The 17,689-nt window shown below is 39.0% G+C and overlaps 1 protein-coding gene across 5 annotated transcripts in view; it reads right to left on the reverse strand.

Annotated features, from left to right (window-relative positions):
- Positions 1–17,689, reverse strand: part of LOC124117142 (myosin-9-like) — a 124,648-nt gene that overhangs the window by 89,120 nt on the left and 17,839 nt on the right. For all 5 annotated transcript variants that reach the window (XM_048395304.1, XM_048395303.1, XM_048395306.1 and 2 more), the window contains exons 7-11: positions 17,420–17,449; positions 12,913–12,998; positions 12,290–12,390; positions 9,489–9,656; positions 1,219–1,285 (exon numbers count right to left, since the gene is read on the reverse strand). In XM_048395304.1, coding sequence (XP_048251261.1) covers positions 1,219–1,285; positions 9,489–9,656; positions 12,290–12,390; positions 12,913–12,998; positions 17,420–17,449 — 452 coding nt within the window. The remainder of the gene's footprint in view (positions 1–1,218; positions 1,286–9,488; positions 9,657–12,289; positions 12,391–12,912; positions 12,999–17,419; positions 17,450–17,689) is intronic.

The following is a 17,689-nucleotide window of genomic DNA, read 5'->3' on the forward strand; positions in this document are numbered from 1 at the left end:
AAACATCACCATTTGTTTTTTTTGGTTTGTTTGTTGTTTAACGCCGCACTCAGCACTATTTTAGCTATATGACGGTGGTCTGTAAATAATCGAGTCTGGACCAGACAATCCAGTGATTGACATCATGAGAATCGATCCACGCATTTGGGATCAATAACATGCATCAACCAAGTCAGCGAGTCTGACCACCCGATCCCGTTAGTCGCCTTTTACGACAAGCATAGTCACCTTTTATGGCAAGCATGGGTTGCTGAAGACCTATTCTACCCCGGAATCTTCACAGGTCATCACCATTTGGTAATGCTATAGATAACACTAAGATAAAGTGTATAGTCGTAGGTGCTGCAGCGGTAGAAACTAACATTTTTAGTCCACTACTCCTTATAATGATAACATATAGCAAAGCCCTTAAAAGTGGCACATTTCTACTAGTCCTTATGATACATTAACTACTGGGCAGTTTGGCAAGGACTACAGGACTGGTGCCAATTTCTAACGCTATGTTGTACTTTACAATAACAGTAAACTACGGTCATAACAAACTCAAATGTACCACTAACTCTAGTTCGTTATAACCGTACTTCGTTGTAAGCATATATACAACATTACAGCAAATGTCCAGGACCAAAACTAAAGTTCCTAATATCTGTCAATTTCACTATTAGTGTGTTCGTTATAAACATATTCGCCTGTATATACAACATAACAGCAAATGTCCGGGACCAAAAATAAAGTTCCTAATATCTGTCAATTTCATTTTAGGTGTGTTCATTATAAACATATTTGACTGTATATACAACATTACAGCAAATGTCCGGGTCCAAAACTGAAGTTTGTAATATCTGTCAATTTCACTATAAGTGTGTTCATTATAAACATATTTGACTGTATATACAACATTACAGCAAATGTCCGGGTCCAAAACTGAAGTTCGTAATATCTGTCAATTTCACTATTAGTGTGTTCGTTATAAACATATTTGACTGTACATGGTTAAACTTTCTTTGCCCCAGTTTTTGGCCACAGTTAGCTGTATCTGCTATATCACTGTTGTACATAACTAAGTCTAGATTGAGCAAACCCATGGTTGACATTATGAGTAATATCCCACATCTCAGTATTATGGTGATTAGCCAATCACTGAGTGTGACCATCCGATGTTGCCTTTTACGACAAGCACTATGTGCGTTTATGGTAGTTAGTTGGTGGTGTTCTCACCCCGTTTTGCCTCATCGATGGCTATCTTCCTGTCTTCCACCTCCTGAGTCAGCTTGGTGATCCGATGCTGCAACACAATGAATTTACCACTTCGACCAAGTCAAAAAGGATGAATGTACAAGCACACCGATTCAGTCAATCCATGTACAACGATTCAGTCAATCCATGTACAACCACATGAATTCTGTCAATCCATGTACAATCACATGGATTCAGTCAACACCATGCTAAGTCATTCAACAGTCTTAATCATAAGAGACTTACATCACAACCGTCGTATTTCAAAAGTAGGCCAAAAACAGAAATCAAAGGCTAAAGTCACAAAAATCTCAGTTAAATGAAAGAAAACTGACACAACTGACATCTTTTGTTGAAATGGATTTCTCAGTTTCTCATTAAAATAGTCTAATTGTCTTTTGGTTTGGTTTGGTTTTCTCAAACACCTTACCTCCAGAACTGGATCACCCTGACCACCTGATCCCCTTAGTCGCCTCTTACGACAAGCATAGTCGCCTTTTACAGCAAGCATGGGTTGCTGAAGACCTATTCTACCCCTGATCTTTACGGGGCAATTCAGATGGAGAAAAGTATATATTACCATGTAAATACAACAGACAGTGTGTAATCAAGCATGTGATGTTAGCTATAGTGTCTACATATATATATATGTGCTACAGGGAATATGTATAAATGTAAATGTAAGTTCAAACTAGATAAACCCTGTGTTTGATGAGTGAGTGAGTGAGTGAGTGTGGTTTTACGCCGCTTTTAGCAATATTCCAGCATTATCACAGATGGGGACACCAGAAATGGGCTTCACGCATTGTACCCATGTCGGGAATCGAACCCGGGTCTTCGGCGTGACGAGAGAACGCTTTAACCACTAGGCTACCGACCGCCCCTGTGTTTGATGAAGTAAGATAAATTTACATTAAACCAAATTCCTAGTTAATTGAGCTAAATACATTTATAATGCTCGTGTTGAAAGAAACTTATTATCCAATGTTAAACAGCCAGTCTGTATTATTATATTCGGTACACAAAGGCCTGTGGCCTACACATATTGAATGAAACAAACTGAAACTGTATAATCCCAGAAAATTAAGGAGACAGTCACGCCTATACTAATGTTGTTTTGATTACAATGTTGACTATTTGTTTCAACATCAGGACCCGAACATGTGCATAATTTGTTTACAAACCTTTTCTTAGAAATAAAAACTCATTAACATTGTTATATTGATACTTGAGAGAATAATAACAACAATGAATGAAGGAGTTTCAGGGACCCTACATATTCCAATTTGACAGATTCCCTGTTTCAACATATTCCCTGATTCGACAGATTCCCTGACATTTTCCCAGGTTTGACATATTCCCTGACATGTTCCTTGATATAACAAATTCCCTGATCTGACATATTCCCTGACCCTGACATTTTCCCCGATTTGACATATTCCCTGGTTGACATATTCCCTGGTTTGACAGATTCCCTGATTCGACATTTTCCCTGATTCGACAGATTCCCTGACATTTCCCTGGTTTGACAGATTCCCTGATATTTTCCCTGATTTGACAAATTCCCTGATCTGACATATTCCCTGACCCTGACATTTTCCCTGATTTGACATATTCCCCGATTTGACATATTCCCTGACATTTTCCCTGATATGACATATTCCCTGATTCGACATTTTCCCTGATTCGACGGATTCCCTGACATTTCCCTGGTTTGACAGATTCCCTGATATTTTCCCTGATTTGACAAATTCCCTGATCTGACATATTCCCTGACCCTGACATTTTCCCTGATTTGACATATTCCCCGATTTGACATATTCCCTGACATTTTCCCTGATATGACATATTCCCTGATTCGACATTTTCCCTGATTTGACAGATTCCCTGATTTAACATTTTACCCGACATATGCCCTGATTTGACATATTCCCTGGTTTGACAGATTCCCTGACATTTTCCCTGATATGACATATTCCCTGATTCGACATTTTCCCTGATTTGACAGATTCCCTGATTTAACATTTTACCCGACATATTCCCTGATTTGACATATTCCCTGGTTGACATTTTCCCTGATTCGACAGATTCCCTGACATTTTCCCTGGTTTGATAGATTCCCTGACATTTTCCCTGATTTGACAAATTCCCTGATTTGACATATTACCTGACATTTTCCCTGATTTTACATATTCCCTGATTTGACAGATTCCCTGACATGTTCCTTGATATGACATATTCCCTGACATGTTCCTTGATATGACATATTCCCTGATCTGACATATTCCCTGACATATTCCCTGATTTGACATATTGCCTGGTTTGACATATTCCCAGTTTTGACATAATCCACAATTTGGCACCTTCCCCGATTTAACATTTTCCCTGATTTGACAGATTCCCAGTTTTGACATATTCCCTGTAACATATATACAGAAACTGTGTTAGGAGAAAGCAAGAAGCATGATACAGTGTTACAGTGGTTACAGTGTTACAGTGTTATAGTGTTGCAGATAGATATTCTCTGAAATGAAGACAGTGAATAAAACATCCATGTAAAGCACTTTCTAATCTTAATTGCCTCCAGTTAATTAAAAATGACATTAAGAATGTATATGTCCTTACCCACAGTTCATCCTTGTATCTGTACACAGGTCTTGTAAAAATAAACTGGTGTACCAGAGGATCTTATTTATAGCAGTGCTCAAGTGTTTTATTTCAAACAGAACATATCTTGGAATGAGGATGTTTAAGATAAATTGGAAGTCATTCTTTACAAAATTGACTCGATAGAACTCGTTCCAGGGCAAGGTCTGGCAACACCCAATTGTTAACTGCAATAGGTATTCTGTTGAAACAAGATTCACTATTCTCTGTCTGACTGCCTATCTTAAGTCCTATTCCAAAAGCAGGTTAGGTGAATAGGGTTTAATTTCGCATCTAAGATTATTGCACTTATATAGCGACGTGTATGCACGTGTGTGTGGCTGCTTCTACTAGTCCTGACTAATACCGATTTCATAGTGCTAGCCCACTGAGATACCATGCTGCAGTTTAACATAAATACCCCACTCAGACACAGTATACTGACTCCGAGCCTACCAGTCCTTGTTTTAGCCCCTTAATGCCGAGCGCCAGGCAGGGTAACAACAAGTACATCTTTTAACGTCTTCTGGTATGACATGGTCAGAGATTGAACCCTTGACTTTCCACTCTCCGCGCGGATGTTCTACCATTAGACCATTAGACCACTAGACCACGGAGAGAGTCAGATCCAAAGCAAGCCATCATTATAGTACAGACTCCTTACTTGGAAGAAGCCATGAACAGGCTAACCCTGTGTATAAGTTGAGTGAGTGAGTGACTTGGGTTCAACACTGCTTTGAACAGTATTCTCGTTGTATCACGGTGTATCAGCTAAATGTGGGAGGAAGGCCGAAAGTGATGCATGTCTCAGATGTTTACCACTTCGGTGAAACCCACGAGCACGGGTATGGTGCTGACAAACCTAGAAACAAAATCAGGGTGAATCGGGATTCGAACCCACGATCATAGGTTTTGCCGAAGATATGCAACCCATCCCCTTAAAAAGTCCCAAGTGAAAGAAACGTGCAACAATGTCACACTATTGGCACTGAAAGACTCTAATACATCAGAGGTTCCAGCACGTTTTTGTACAAAATGTTGCTACAAGATCTAGGTGTCCTACAACTAGCTAGGTGTCCGCAATAACCATGCAGTGATGGCAAACATGTTTCCTAACAGCTGTCTATGACATGTGAGATATACTACTCCCCTAACTACCCTGCCTAGAGTGATCTAGCATGGCTTGCTTCTACAGGTGATTCAACACGCCAACACTGTGCTCAAAGGGAGGTAACTCACAACTTCTCTCCCAGTCTGAACAATGGAAAACATAAGTTTATGTCTCCAAGACATGTCAAGCATATCTGTACAATTTTCAGTGGTTTATTGTACTTGAAATACCATAATCGCTGTAATAACTGCCCTGGTTGCAAAGAACATACACAAAACAAGGCGCTTCATATAAACATACACAAGTCAAACTTATCAAATGTCAATTAAAAAACTGAAACTAATATTTACTATGCAATTATATACACTGCCTTCTAGACTGCTGCATAGCCTGTGAAAAAAAACTGTAAAATACATTTTGAGGCTTTGTATGGGCACTTATACAGATTTATTACAAATTTGTCTTGAAGTTGGTCAGATGGCGCTAAAGTAATATGGCAAATTATGATAATTATTTTCTTGCAACAAGTTTATTTTCAAACTGTAAGTACCATCACTAACTTTTTGATAATTTATTCATATTGTCAATGCCCATGTGAACATAATAACGGCAGAATGTCCCTTCCAAGGATAGTTTTGTTTGTTTCTTGTTTAACGTAGCACTATATGCTGCAGACAGCAGTCTGTATATACCGTATTCGACGTAATAAGCGCCCTGCTCTAATAAGCGCTCACAGGGACATTTGCTAATATATTGACTAGTGAACAATCCCAATTAGCACCCCTTCAGATTGATCAATGTACACAAGACTTATTTATTCACGTATAAAACTCACTCGTGTGTTATATGCACCCTTAATTATGGGCAATTACATTCTGGAAAAATATATCTGTCGTACATAAACACTTCAGGCTGTCAGCATAAACCACGAAATTTATCTTTCAGCTCTGTTTTTTTCACCAAAATAATATTCTAATAAGAGCCCCCTATTTCTAACTTTGAGAGCGCCCTGGGCGCTTATTACGTCGAATACGGTAATAGAATCTGGACCACACAAGCCAGTGAATGATATCATGAGCAAAGTCACATGCTGTCAGGGTAGACCAAGCCTGCCTCTTACAGTCCCCACTGTATTCTGCAATTCCACACTCGTGGAATATTTTGCAGAAATGCCCACTTGTTGCAGAACTAGACCTATCTTGCAGAAAGACACATTTTGTGCAGAATTTGTCAAATACACTGCAGAATTTCAACATATGAGTCGAAAGCAGGTTTTTAAAATGGGAATTTATTTTGTTTTGAAGTGAAGTTGTCTTTTGTATTTTTGCTTACTGCAAATGCATGTCGGTATGTTTACAGTAGTGATCTCCAGATTCACTTCAATAAGCTATTCTAGCCATGGATAAGTTTGTCTAAGAAAACTTTGAAATTGACGAAAACTATGAAATTGACAAAAACTAAACTTTAAAAAATTGCGAAATTGTGTGCAGAATTATTAAAATTTAGTTGCAGAATTTACAAAAACACAGAATTTTTTATTTTTTTGGGCCGTGGTATACATTGCTCTTAATTATGATAAGGGAAGGTATTCTTACCCAGAATCCTCATGGGGTTACTAAAATATATATACCATAGATCCCACATTACCATGACAACTAGTTTCAAGTTGATCTTCAAACAATCAACGACACAGAGTGAGTGAGTGAGTTGGGTTTAACGCCGCTTTTAACATTATTCCAGTTATATCACGGCGTGTCAGCTTAATGTGGGAGGAAAGCCCGAAGTGATACTGGTCTCATACGTTTACCACTTCGGTGAAACCCACGAGCACTGGTATGGTGCTGACAAACCGAGAAACATAATCGGGAGCCAGGATTCGAACCCACAATCATAGGTTTCTGGTGTGCCCAAGGGACGCAACTCTGCACAGCAAATCGCGGTGCCTTAGACGACTGGGCCATCCGTGCCCCCTCACCGACACAGAGCTACAGTTAGCCCCTGTTAGTTAGTACCTTGCTATACCTATAATCTATATCTACTCTCGTTTGTAAGTTTCTCTCCTGAAATCTAAAACTATTTACCCTAGATTTCTACAGACATTACTGCAATAAGTCTTAACGTACATGAACAATTCAAATAGATAAACAAGAAAGTTTAATACCATGCAGAAGATAGGAATCATCTTGATAAACACTTCAAATTAATATTTTATGCATCGGTGAGGTCGAAATTAAATGTAACTAGGGCTGGGACGAGTCCAAATTGACTACCCGGGTACCCACCCCACTATCACACGACCTTACCCAGTTACCCAATGTTGGTTGGTTGGTTGGTTTGTTGTTTAACGCCGCACTCAGCAATATTCCAGCTATATGACGGCGGTCTGTAAATAATCAAGTCTTGACCAGGCAATCCAGTGATTGACATCATGAGTATCGATCCACGCAATTGGGATCTCAAGAGATAGGTACAAATGTCCGATTGTGAATAGTTTGACTGTACTCCTGTCAAAATGTATTTATATACAGGTATAAAATGATCTGGTCATGCATACACTGAAGTTGACTGAAGTTTTACCTCTATTCAAACATATTAAGTCAGAAGGAATGCGTGTCTAGTCAGAAAGAAATGCGAACATCAGTCACTTATGGTGTAACCATGGAAGTTCTCGATACATTTTGCCATGGATCCGGTAGTCCTGTGGGTATCCGGTCCTACTCAGGAACCACCCGACCCGAGTACCCGAGTACCCGAGTACCCTGTCCCAGCCCTAAATGTAACCACTGTTTGATACATAGGGTCTTTATCAAAGTACAACAATTTATGAATATATTTCTTTAGTCAGTAAACAATAACATATGGACACAATGAACGTTTAACCATGTTAATTTCATACATAAAAACAAATAAAGCCTGCTATGTAAGGGAGACAACTCCTCCTCTTCCACTGACTGCACTGATTTGTGAACAAAAATACAAAAGCCATATTGTTCATGCAGTGCTTCAAACATGTCATGGACTTAGATCCAGTGTTCGAAATAAGCGCCTGCGAGACAGGCAGATCTTGGGTTGAGCCTGTTGTATCAAATTCTAGGAGTCCTTATTGCCTGCAGTAAATATATTTATTTGTCACAATAAGCTGCAGGTTTTGACTAAATGAGGGCTTGAAGAGTTTAGTCAGGGCCTGCAGCTTCTTAAATCTGTGGGCCCTGATGGCAGCCTGGCATTTCTTTTCTATTTCAAACACTGCTTAGATCTGTTGCAAGCAAACTAATGTTTCAAATTTCAAATATATCAGTGAGTGAGTATGGTTTTACACCGCTTTTAGCAATATTCCAGCAATATCACGGCAGGGGACACCAGAAATGGGCTTCACACATTGTACCCATGTCGGGAATCGAACCCGGGTCTTCAGCGTGACGAGCGAACGCTTTAACCACTAGGCTACCCGACCGCCCCCTTCAAATAGATCAATTTACCTACCCAAATTCAGCAAATTCTTCAACCTGATACCCAATCTCTGTACTGTTGTACACTTTTTAATGTATCTTTCTTTTCTAATGCCGAAACACTAAAAGGCCAGCGAATACACTGTGCACCGAATTCCATGACTTTATATATTTCTCACACACATGTTGCAACACTTTCCACAAAACACTCAACAGCTGAATTGCCTACTCAAGATGATTCCTATTTTTCTGTGATAAATATACATCTTTCAAAAGGAAAATATTACATGAAGCAAATATCAAATTTAATGCAGATATAACACGCGTTACAATAAATACAATAAGCTGCTACCATGTTACAGTCTAAATTCTCAAGTATATTTACAATGATTAGATAAATATTGTTTTCAAAACTCAATAGACCATACTCATTATAATTCTTGTTTACGGATGAATTTTAATTTTCTTTCAAAATGAAAAACAGAAAACATTAGGATTTTTAACTAGACATATTTTGTATTACAGTATTTAGGTTTGTATTTCTTTTCCAAATTAAAATAACAAAAGTCTTGTTTTTGTTTTTTACAATATACAGTAAACTATGGTTATAACGAACTATGGTTATAACAAACTGTGGTTATAATGAACTATGGTTATAACAAACTCAAAGGGGCCACTAATTTTAGTTCGTTATAACCGTACTTCATTCTAAGCATATGTGCAGCATATATACAGCAAATGGCCGGGACAAAAATAAGTTCATCATATCCGTCAGTTTGCTATAAACGTAGTTTACTGTACATACTGGTTCTTATTTATTTAGACATTACTCAGTGATGTCTCCATTTCAAGACAAATCAGAAATTTAGGAAATTCACCCCTGAAACCTTTCATATTGAATGTTTCCTTTTTTATCTCAGCAAAATGACCAAAAAATTCACAAAACAAGAAAAAACAATTGGTCAGGTCTCAAATATTAATAAACAAAGCAGATTCATAACAACACAGAGAATCACAGCAAAACAATTCACTCCTCCTACACAAACCTGATTCTCCTCCGCAACTGATGCCAGCTTCGATTGACTGACCTCCTCGGTGTGATTAGACGAGGTCACCTCTATTTCTAAGTGATTGACCTTTTGGCGAAGTTCCTTTATGGTTTCATCGCGAGCTGCTATTTCGGCTTGAAGCCGCTCCGAATCCTGCACGTTTTTCTGTTAGTTTGCGAAGTGGTTAGAAGGGAAGAGAGATACAAGTCATGCATAAGAACGGTGCAAAGATCATGGCATCTGACAGTTGAACCAGGTAAATGAACGTCCAAAAAACAAAATGAAAAAATAATGTCACACATTTTTAAAAATATTATTTCTCACCTAAGGAAGAGTGAGTGAGTGAGTGAGTATGGTTTTACGCCGCTTTTAGCAATATTCCAGCAATATCATGGCGGGGGACACCAGAAATGGGCTTCACACATTGTACCCATGTCGGGAATCGAACCCGGGTCTTTGGCATGTCGAGCGAGCACTTTAACCACTAGGCTACCCGACCGCCCCCACCTAAGGAAGAGAATTTATGGATGTCAACTTCTTTATTATGAGGAACACAAAGCCTCAGAGTATATGCTTACTCCTTCATCTGGTCAAGCATATCCTCCCAAACATTGTGTTCCTCATAATAAAGAAGTTGACAAAGACGTTATTTCTAACCATATTGACATTTGAAAGATTTTCAGGGAAATGGTAATTTTCGGTTTTGTTTGATACACAATTCTTGATATTAGATCAAGTTTGTCCGGATTTTAAAGGAAGAGTTATTTTTTCCTTCCAACAATTGCAAGATACTGTCATCGAAACAAATGCAAGTTCAATTTTCAGCCCACTGAACAAAACGGGTGAAAAACTATATATGAAATTTGTGTGATATTTCAAACATTGACTTGGTTCAAAGTCTATACTGATATAATCAATCTTAAGATTTGAAGTGAACGTGCTTCTACAACAGAGAGTATACATATATGTTCATAGAATCATAAACAGAAAACCACATTCCATATCGATATAAATACATAGTAGCTCATCTTCTTAAACCAAGCTGGCAGTTATTTTAATCAAATTCAACATGATCCCAAGCAACCAAATGCTGATTACTGGGATATTATCATGAATGAAATGACAAAATTATAACATTTGGTTGTATCCCAAATGTCTTAATAATTTGTAAAATCGACATCCATTTTTTAAGCATTCAACATTAAAACTTACTTTTGGTTGAATGTTGTTGAATTTATGTGAAATCAGAATGACAGGAACCATATGTTCTTAATCAGTGGTCAGATGTAAAAGAAAATTTGTGAATTTATTTTGCTAATCTGACAAATTTGTCTTAAAAAACTGAATGCTTTCTGACATTTATGTCCCACTTCTGTCAGTCTGAAAAAGTAAATCTCAGTATTGACTTGTTTCAACCATGAGAAGATAGGTAAAAGCTGCAGTACTCCCTCAACCCAAACCCACAACCAGCCTACCAACACTGAGATAAACACACAACCCAAGCCAAAGAAGAACATAGAGAAACCAAACTAAAGAGTGAGTGAGTGAGTTGGGTTTAACCAATTTTGAACAGTATTCCAGTTATATCGCGGCGTGTCAGCTTGATGTGGGAGGAATGCCCGAAGTGATGCAGGCCTTAGATGAACCTATGATCATTGGTGCCTGGCGTGCCCAAGGGACACAACTCTGCACAGTGAATTGTGCGCTTTAGATGACTGGGCCACCTGTGCCCACCAAACTTAAAGACATGAGACACCAATCCTCTCAAAAACTCATAAAATTGTCATTTGGGAGTGAGAGGGCAGAGTGTTTGTTTGCTGTTTAACGCCGCACTCAGCAATATTCCAGCTATATGACAGTGGCCTGTAAATCATCAAGTCTGGGCCTGACAATACAGTGACTGATATTATGAGCAATTGACCCACACCATCAAGGCACGATGACACACCACGCCTAAGTCACGGAGCAAGACCACCTGATCCATCCAGTTGCCTCTTGTAGCAATCTCCTAGCAACCAAGTCTAACCTGGAATCACCACAGGTTTCAATTCAGACGCCTCTCACAACTAGCAATTGGTTTCCGGGGGCACATTCTACCCCGGGTCCCTATAGTACACCTACATCATGGTAGGCTGTAGAAGATCAACCGATAATATCGGTGGTCGATGAAGTGAACACCAATCCGTCAATTAAGATGAAGAAGACACCTTATCAGATCACATATTGAATTTGAACCACCCAAAATATTAAGAAAATAATTCAATCTATCGGGTCTCAGACTGATGATGTCTTGTAGACAAGCATCTGATTGCATTGTAACTGTTTCACCGTGATCTACTACAGCTGCAGCTGCTAAAACTGTTTCACCGTGATCTACTACAGCTGCAGCTGCTCAAACTGTTTCACCGTAATCTGCTACAGCTGCAGCTGCTAAAACTGTTTCACCGTGATCTGCTACAGCTGCAGCTGCTAAAACTGTTTCACCGTGATCTGCTACAGCTGCAGCTGCAAAAACTGTTTCACCGTGATCTGTTACAGCTACAGCTGCTCAAACTGTTTCACCGTGATCTGCTACAGCTGCAGCTGCTAAAACTGTTTCACCGTGATCTGCTACAGCTGCAGCTGCTAAAACTGTTTCACCGTGATCTGCTACAGCTGCAGCTGCTAAAACTGTTTCACCGTGATCTACTACAGCTGCAAAAACTGTTTCACCGTGATCTGCTACAGCTGCAGCTGCTAAAACTGTTTCACCGTGATCTGCTACAGCTGCAGCTGCTAGAACTGTTTCGCGGTTTTACCTTTGCAACTTCAGCAGCTGTCTTGAAGCGCTGGAGTTCCAGGTTCTTCACTTCCAGCTGTTTAAACAATGCCTGCATCTTTTCCTCCTTTTCCTCAATTTCTGAAAAGAACAACACAAATACGCATCATTAGTCACAGACGGAGACTGATGGATCATGAATTGCCGCACATATCATTCACTGGACTGTCTGGTCCAGGCTCGATTATTACACGTCACAGTTCTAAAGCTGGCATATTACTGAGGGCAACTTTTGAACAACAAAGACACATATACATTGTTTCCACTCACTCCTAAATATAAAGACATTTCAATGATTAGATTCTACATGTTCTGCAGAGCAGCTACATGTCTGGAGGGAGACCTGTCTGGATGGAGAGCAGCTTCTCACTAAGACTGGCCACCTACCTGTCTGGATGGAGAGCAGCTTCTCACTAAGACTGGCCACCTACCTGTCTGGATGGAGAGCAGCTTCTCACTGAGACTGGCCACCTACCTGTCTGGATGGAGAGTAGCTTCTCACTAAGACTGGCCACCTACCTGTCTGGATGGAGAGCAGCTTCTCACTGAGACTGCCCACCTGTCTGGATAGAGAGTAGCTTCTCACTGAGACTGACCACCTACCTGTCTGGATGGAGAGCAGCTTCTCGCTGAGATTGGCCACTTCATCCCTCGTGGACTGTAGGGCTTTCTCCAGCTTCTTCCTGCCTCTACACAGGCAACATTCAACATGTTAACGTCAGCAGAAAATTGTTAACCATATATTACTCAACTTTTGATAGGGAAACAGAGTTTTCATACTGAGTAAGTGAAAATTGTTTTACACCATTTTTAGCAATATTCCAGGAATATCATGATGGGTGACACCAGAAATGATCTTCCCACATTGTACCCATGTTGGGAATCGAACCCAGGTCTTCGGTGTGACAAGGAATGCTTTAACCAAAAGGCTACCCCACCGCTCATCAGCTTATCTCCTGTGAACACTGACTGTGATTTTGATGGACACTAATGGTTTTATGACATTTTGTCCTTACGAAATTGAAAACAACCTTCCTTACATTTTTAATGACATTTTGAATCAGTCAATGCCTTAGAAAATAGAAGGGATCTGTACCTGCAATCATTTAAAAGAAATGACAAAAATCATTTCCATAGTCATAAGCATGTGTTTATGGTTTTGGTTTGGTTTGCTTTGTTGTTTAACGCCACACTCAGCAATATTGCAGCTTTATGACGCCGGTCTGTAAATAATCCAGTTGGACCAGACAATCCTGTGATTGACATCATGAGCATCGATCCACGTAATTTGGATTGATGACATGCATCAACCAAGTCAGCAAGCCTGACCACCCGATCCCGTTAGTCGACTCTTATAACAAATAATACATCAACTGCTGACTTGTTATTGTAATCATGAATTAATATTCGTATTCATTACCCTATGTTCGTGATACGAATCGTATTTGCCTCATAGTGTATTCGTTGCAGCCCTAGCCAGTTCCATGACATAAGTCATATAACAACATCAACATGCAATCAGACACCTCATGACCTACCTGGGTATCCAGCCAAAGTTCAGTTTGTAGGAATGTTAACATGTGCTATAGAGATGAGAGTTTGACGTATTAAATGTGTTGTGGTCTCAAGGCACAGAACAGGATTAAAAACACCCCTGCCAACTTATTATTTATTTAATTGAATAACTAAAATTTAATGACATTGACTGCAATAAAAAATTTAATATAGTTTTGTCCCAGGCAAAAACTTTGTCCATTACAAAATTCAACAATATTTCATGACCCAATGCTGGCTTCAGTTTCTGAAATAGCTGATTCTTCAATTTTCCCATTTGATATTGTTCTGACCCTATGTACAGACAAGTTGAGTACAGAGGTGAGGTGAGGTGAAATAAGGTTTTACGTCACGTCCAAGATAATTGCACTTATATAGCGACATGCATGCACATGTGTGTGTGTGTGTGTGGCTGCTTGTACTAGTCCGGACTGATGCCGATTTATAGTGCTAGCTCACTGAGATACCATGCCGCAGTTTAACATGAATATCCCACTCAGACACAGTATACCGACTCCGAGCCAACCAGTCCTTGTTTAAGCCCCTAAATGTCGAGCCCCAGACAGGGTAACAATAAGTATCACCTTTGACGTCTTTTGGTATGACGCGGCCTGGAATAGAACCCCAGACCTTCCGCTCTCTGAGCGGACACTCTAGCAGTAGACCACGGAGGCGGTCTTGAGCACAGAGATTTTGACTAGATCATCTAGCGAAACATCAACTCATGACTATGAACACACAATGCCATTTAGAAAGTGGTCAAATGTAACTGATGTTATATTTGCGATAACACTTTCTCAGTAAAGTACAGGTTCTCTTGACAGCGAGACTTACCTGATAAAGATATCAACAATACATCATGAATTATTAAAAGAACTCTACATTGGAATTCTCCAATAACATTTTACAATGTTTCATTTGTTAAAAATTATTTTTCAAACACAAACAACACCTACACTCACATATTAAGGATGTCAACATGCAAAAAGCCATTTATTTTAGCAAAACCTTCACATAAGACTGCAGCCAATGTTTTCCAGTCTAAGGGAGATAACTTCAAACAATGCGAGTGCAACAAATGTGAAATTTGGGATAACTCTTCCTTAGTAAAGTACAAGTTCTGTTCTTTTTTGGGTTGAGTCCGATCCAGGCGCCACTGGCGCCACCTCACGTAGATCACGAGTTAGGCTCTTTGTAATGAAAACGAGATATCAGATCACAGTTATCTCGTGTAGTTTCACAAAGATGGCGACTACCACATGGGCAAAGACCTGGTCAATCAGATAACAAAAACATTCAGGATTTCTTCCCTGACGCAAGCAAAATACATAGGCAATAGTTTAGTTTGCATCTCATTTACAATCATATCCCACAACGTCATCAGTATTCAAAACTACATGCCTAAACTCTAGGCGGCCATCTTGGAATGTTGGGCCACCAGGGGTCTCTAGTGACGGAATTTTTTATCTAAAAGTGTTAACTATACTTCAATGAGTTAGTGTGCCATGTTATATGCATATAAGTCGTAGCACACTGTTTTAGAGATAAATGATTCAACCTTGTAAACACACATTTAGGAAACTTGGCGGCCATCTTGAAATTGGCGGCCATCTTGAATTTTTGCAGATTTGTTAATTGTCGAAAATGTTCAGTTGTTGTGAATATCTTTTTAGAAACATAATATGGTTATTTCATTGGCCATTTTGAAAGAAATTTAAAGTATTAAGGGTCAAGGGATCCAGGAATTTGCTTAGTCACAAGGTCAAAGAGAATGGTAGGGGACATAACTCAATACAGTTCTGGTCATTGAACCTGTCAAAACATGGGACGCTCATGTACGATCGAGTAATATTGTCAACATAATGGCTCATCATTTTAACAGGTGCTAGTTTGAGAATACCTAATGAGTTATGAGAAATTCTGTATCATTTCCTGAGGGAATGAATGGAACCAGTCCTGCGCCTTTGGCAAATGACTTTCAGTATTCATTCACAGATAATATGTAAATCCGAAATTTTGAGGAGGTTATTCCTCACTGTCATTTTATCGAAGAATATGAAAAAAACCATATGGAATGTTCATATTATGTGATGTTATCAACGGGTAATATCATGAACACAGATGATGTCATAACGTATCGTTCTCAACAATGAAGCAATACACAGTAAACTACGGTTACAACGGACTCGAAAGGACCACTAATTATAGTTCGCAATAACCATAGTTCGGTATAAGCATATATACAGCATATATACAACAAATGGCCAGGACTAAGAAAAAAGTTTTATATATCGGTCAGTTCGTTATAAGTGTATTCATTATAAACGTAGTTTACTGTAATGTCACATCGCTTCAACTAACCAATCAGCTTTGAGCATGTTAAGAAATATCAGGAAGTTACAATACTTGCGACCATTTGGGGCAATATTTTCCTATCTGAAGCTCTAATATTCGTGCTCTTCAATAATTGCCTATTCAAATAAATGTGTCAAAATGTCCATTTATTAGCAACAACTTTTGGGCCCACTTGCATAAAACAATCTTAGTGCTAAGACTAGCATATGCTGTGTTAAAGTATGGGAGTTACGATTAGGGGTTTCACGATAAATCGAAATATGGATATATTGCTATTGGTAAGCACTTAAAGTCAATAAATCGATTGTTAAATCAGTTTCCGATTAATAGTATCGATTTTAGTTAGGAATATCGATAGTTTCGATTGTATTTACCATATCAATAAAATACATGCAATGCTGGTCAAATTTGTTTTTCTTTTGATCATGAGTGGTAGTAATTCACACAGGCATGGTAATGTGGAAGTTTCTTTTAGGGTAAAGACAAAACAAATCAGTCATATCTCAAACTTTCCTTTTTTGTTGTTGTTATGGTTATCACATTCAAAGGAAACTTCAGTTCCAAGGTTTAATTCAACTCTAAAATCCATCTAAAATGATACACAGAAAACTATCGATATTTATCGCAATAGTTTCTTTCAATATCAATAGTTATCGCAATAGTGATTATCAGACCAATAGTCACCCCTAGTTACGATCATCTTAGCAATAAGATCACTTTGTGCAAGTGGGTTGAGATGTAATCAGTTAGTGGCAGCAACATACAACACTAAAATAACCAAGTACTGTATTCGACGTAATAAGCGCCCAGGGCGCTCTCAAAATTAGAAATAGGGGGCTCTTATTAGAATATCACTTTGGTGGAAAAAACAGAGTTGCAAGATAAATTTTGTGGTTTATCCTGACAGTCTAAACTGTTTATATACGACATAAATTTTTTCCAGAATTTAATTGCCCATAATTAATGATGCATATTACACACGAGTGCGTATTATACAGGAATAAATAAGTCATGTGTACATTGATAAATCGGAAGGGGTGCTAATTGGGATGTTCACTTGCCAATATATTAGCAAATATCGCCGTGGGCGCTTATTAGAGCGGGGCGCTTATTACGTCGAATACGGTATGTGACGGAGGTTAGGTTGTTCAAACAGTGCCGGTAAATCAAAGACAAATGCACACATGCTCTGTTGACTTACTTCACTTCCCCACCTTGGAGGTTTACTTGTCTTGGAGAGAAGAAAACATGGTTATACATGGAACAGCCTGGATTATCCTGGGGGTGAGGTGAAATGGGGTTTAACGTCGCGTCCAAGATTATTGCACTTATATAGCGACGTGCATGTACGTATGTGTCTGCTTGTACTAGTCCGGACTGATGCCGATTTATAGTGCTCGCCCACTGAGATACCATGTCGCAGTTTAACATGAATACCCCACTCAGACACAGTATACTGACTCCGAGCCGA

Source organism: Haliotis rufescens, unplaced genomic scaffold (assembly GCF_023055435.1).
Source record: "Haliotis rufescens isolate VD_foot unplaced genomic scaffold, xgHalRufe1.0.p SCAF_14, whole genome shotgun sequence".
Classification (NCBI taxonomy): Eukaryota; Metazoa; Mollusca; class Gastropoda; order Lepetellida; family Haliotidae; genus Haliotis; species Haliotis rufescens.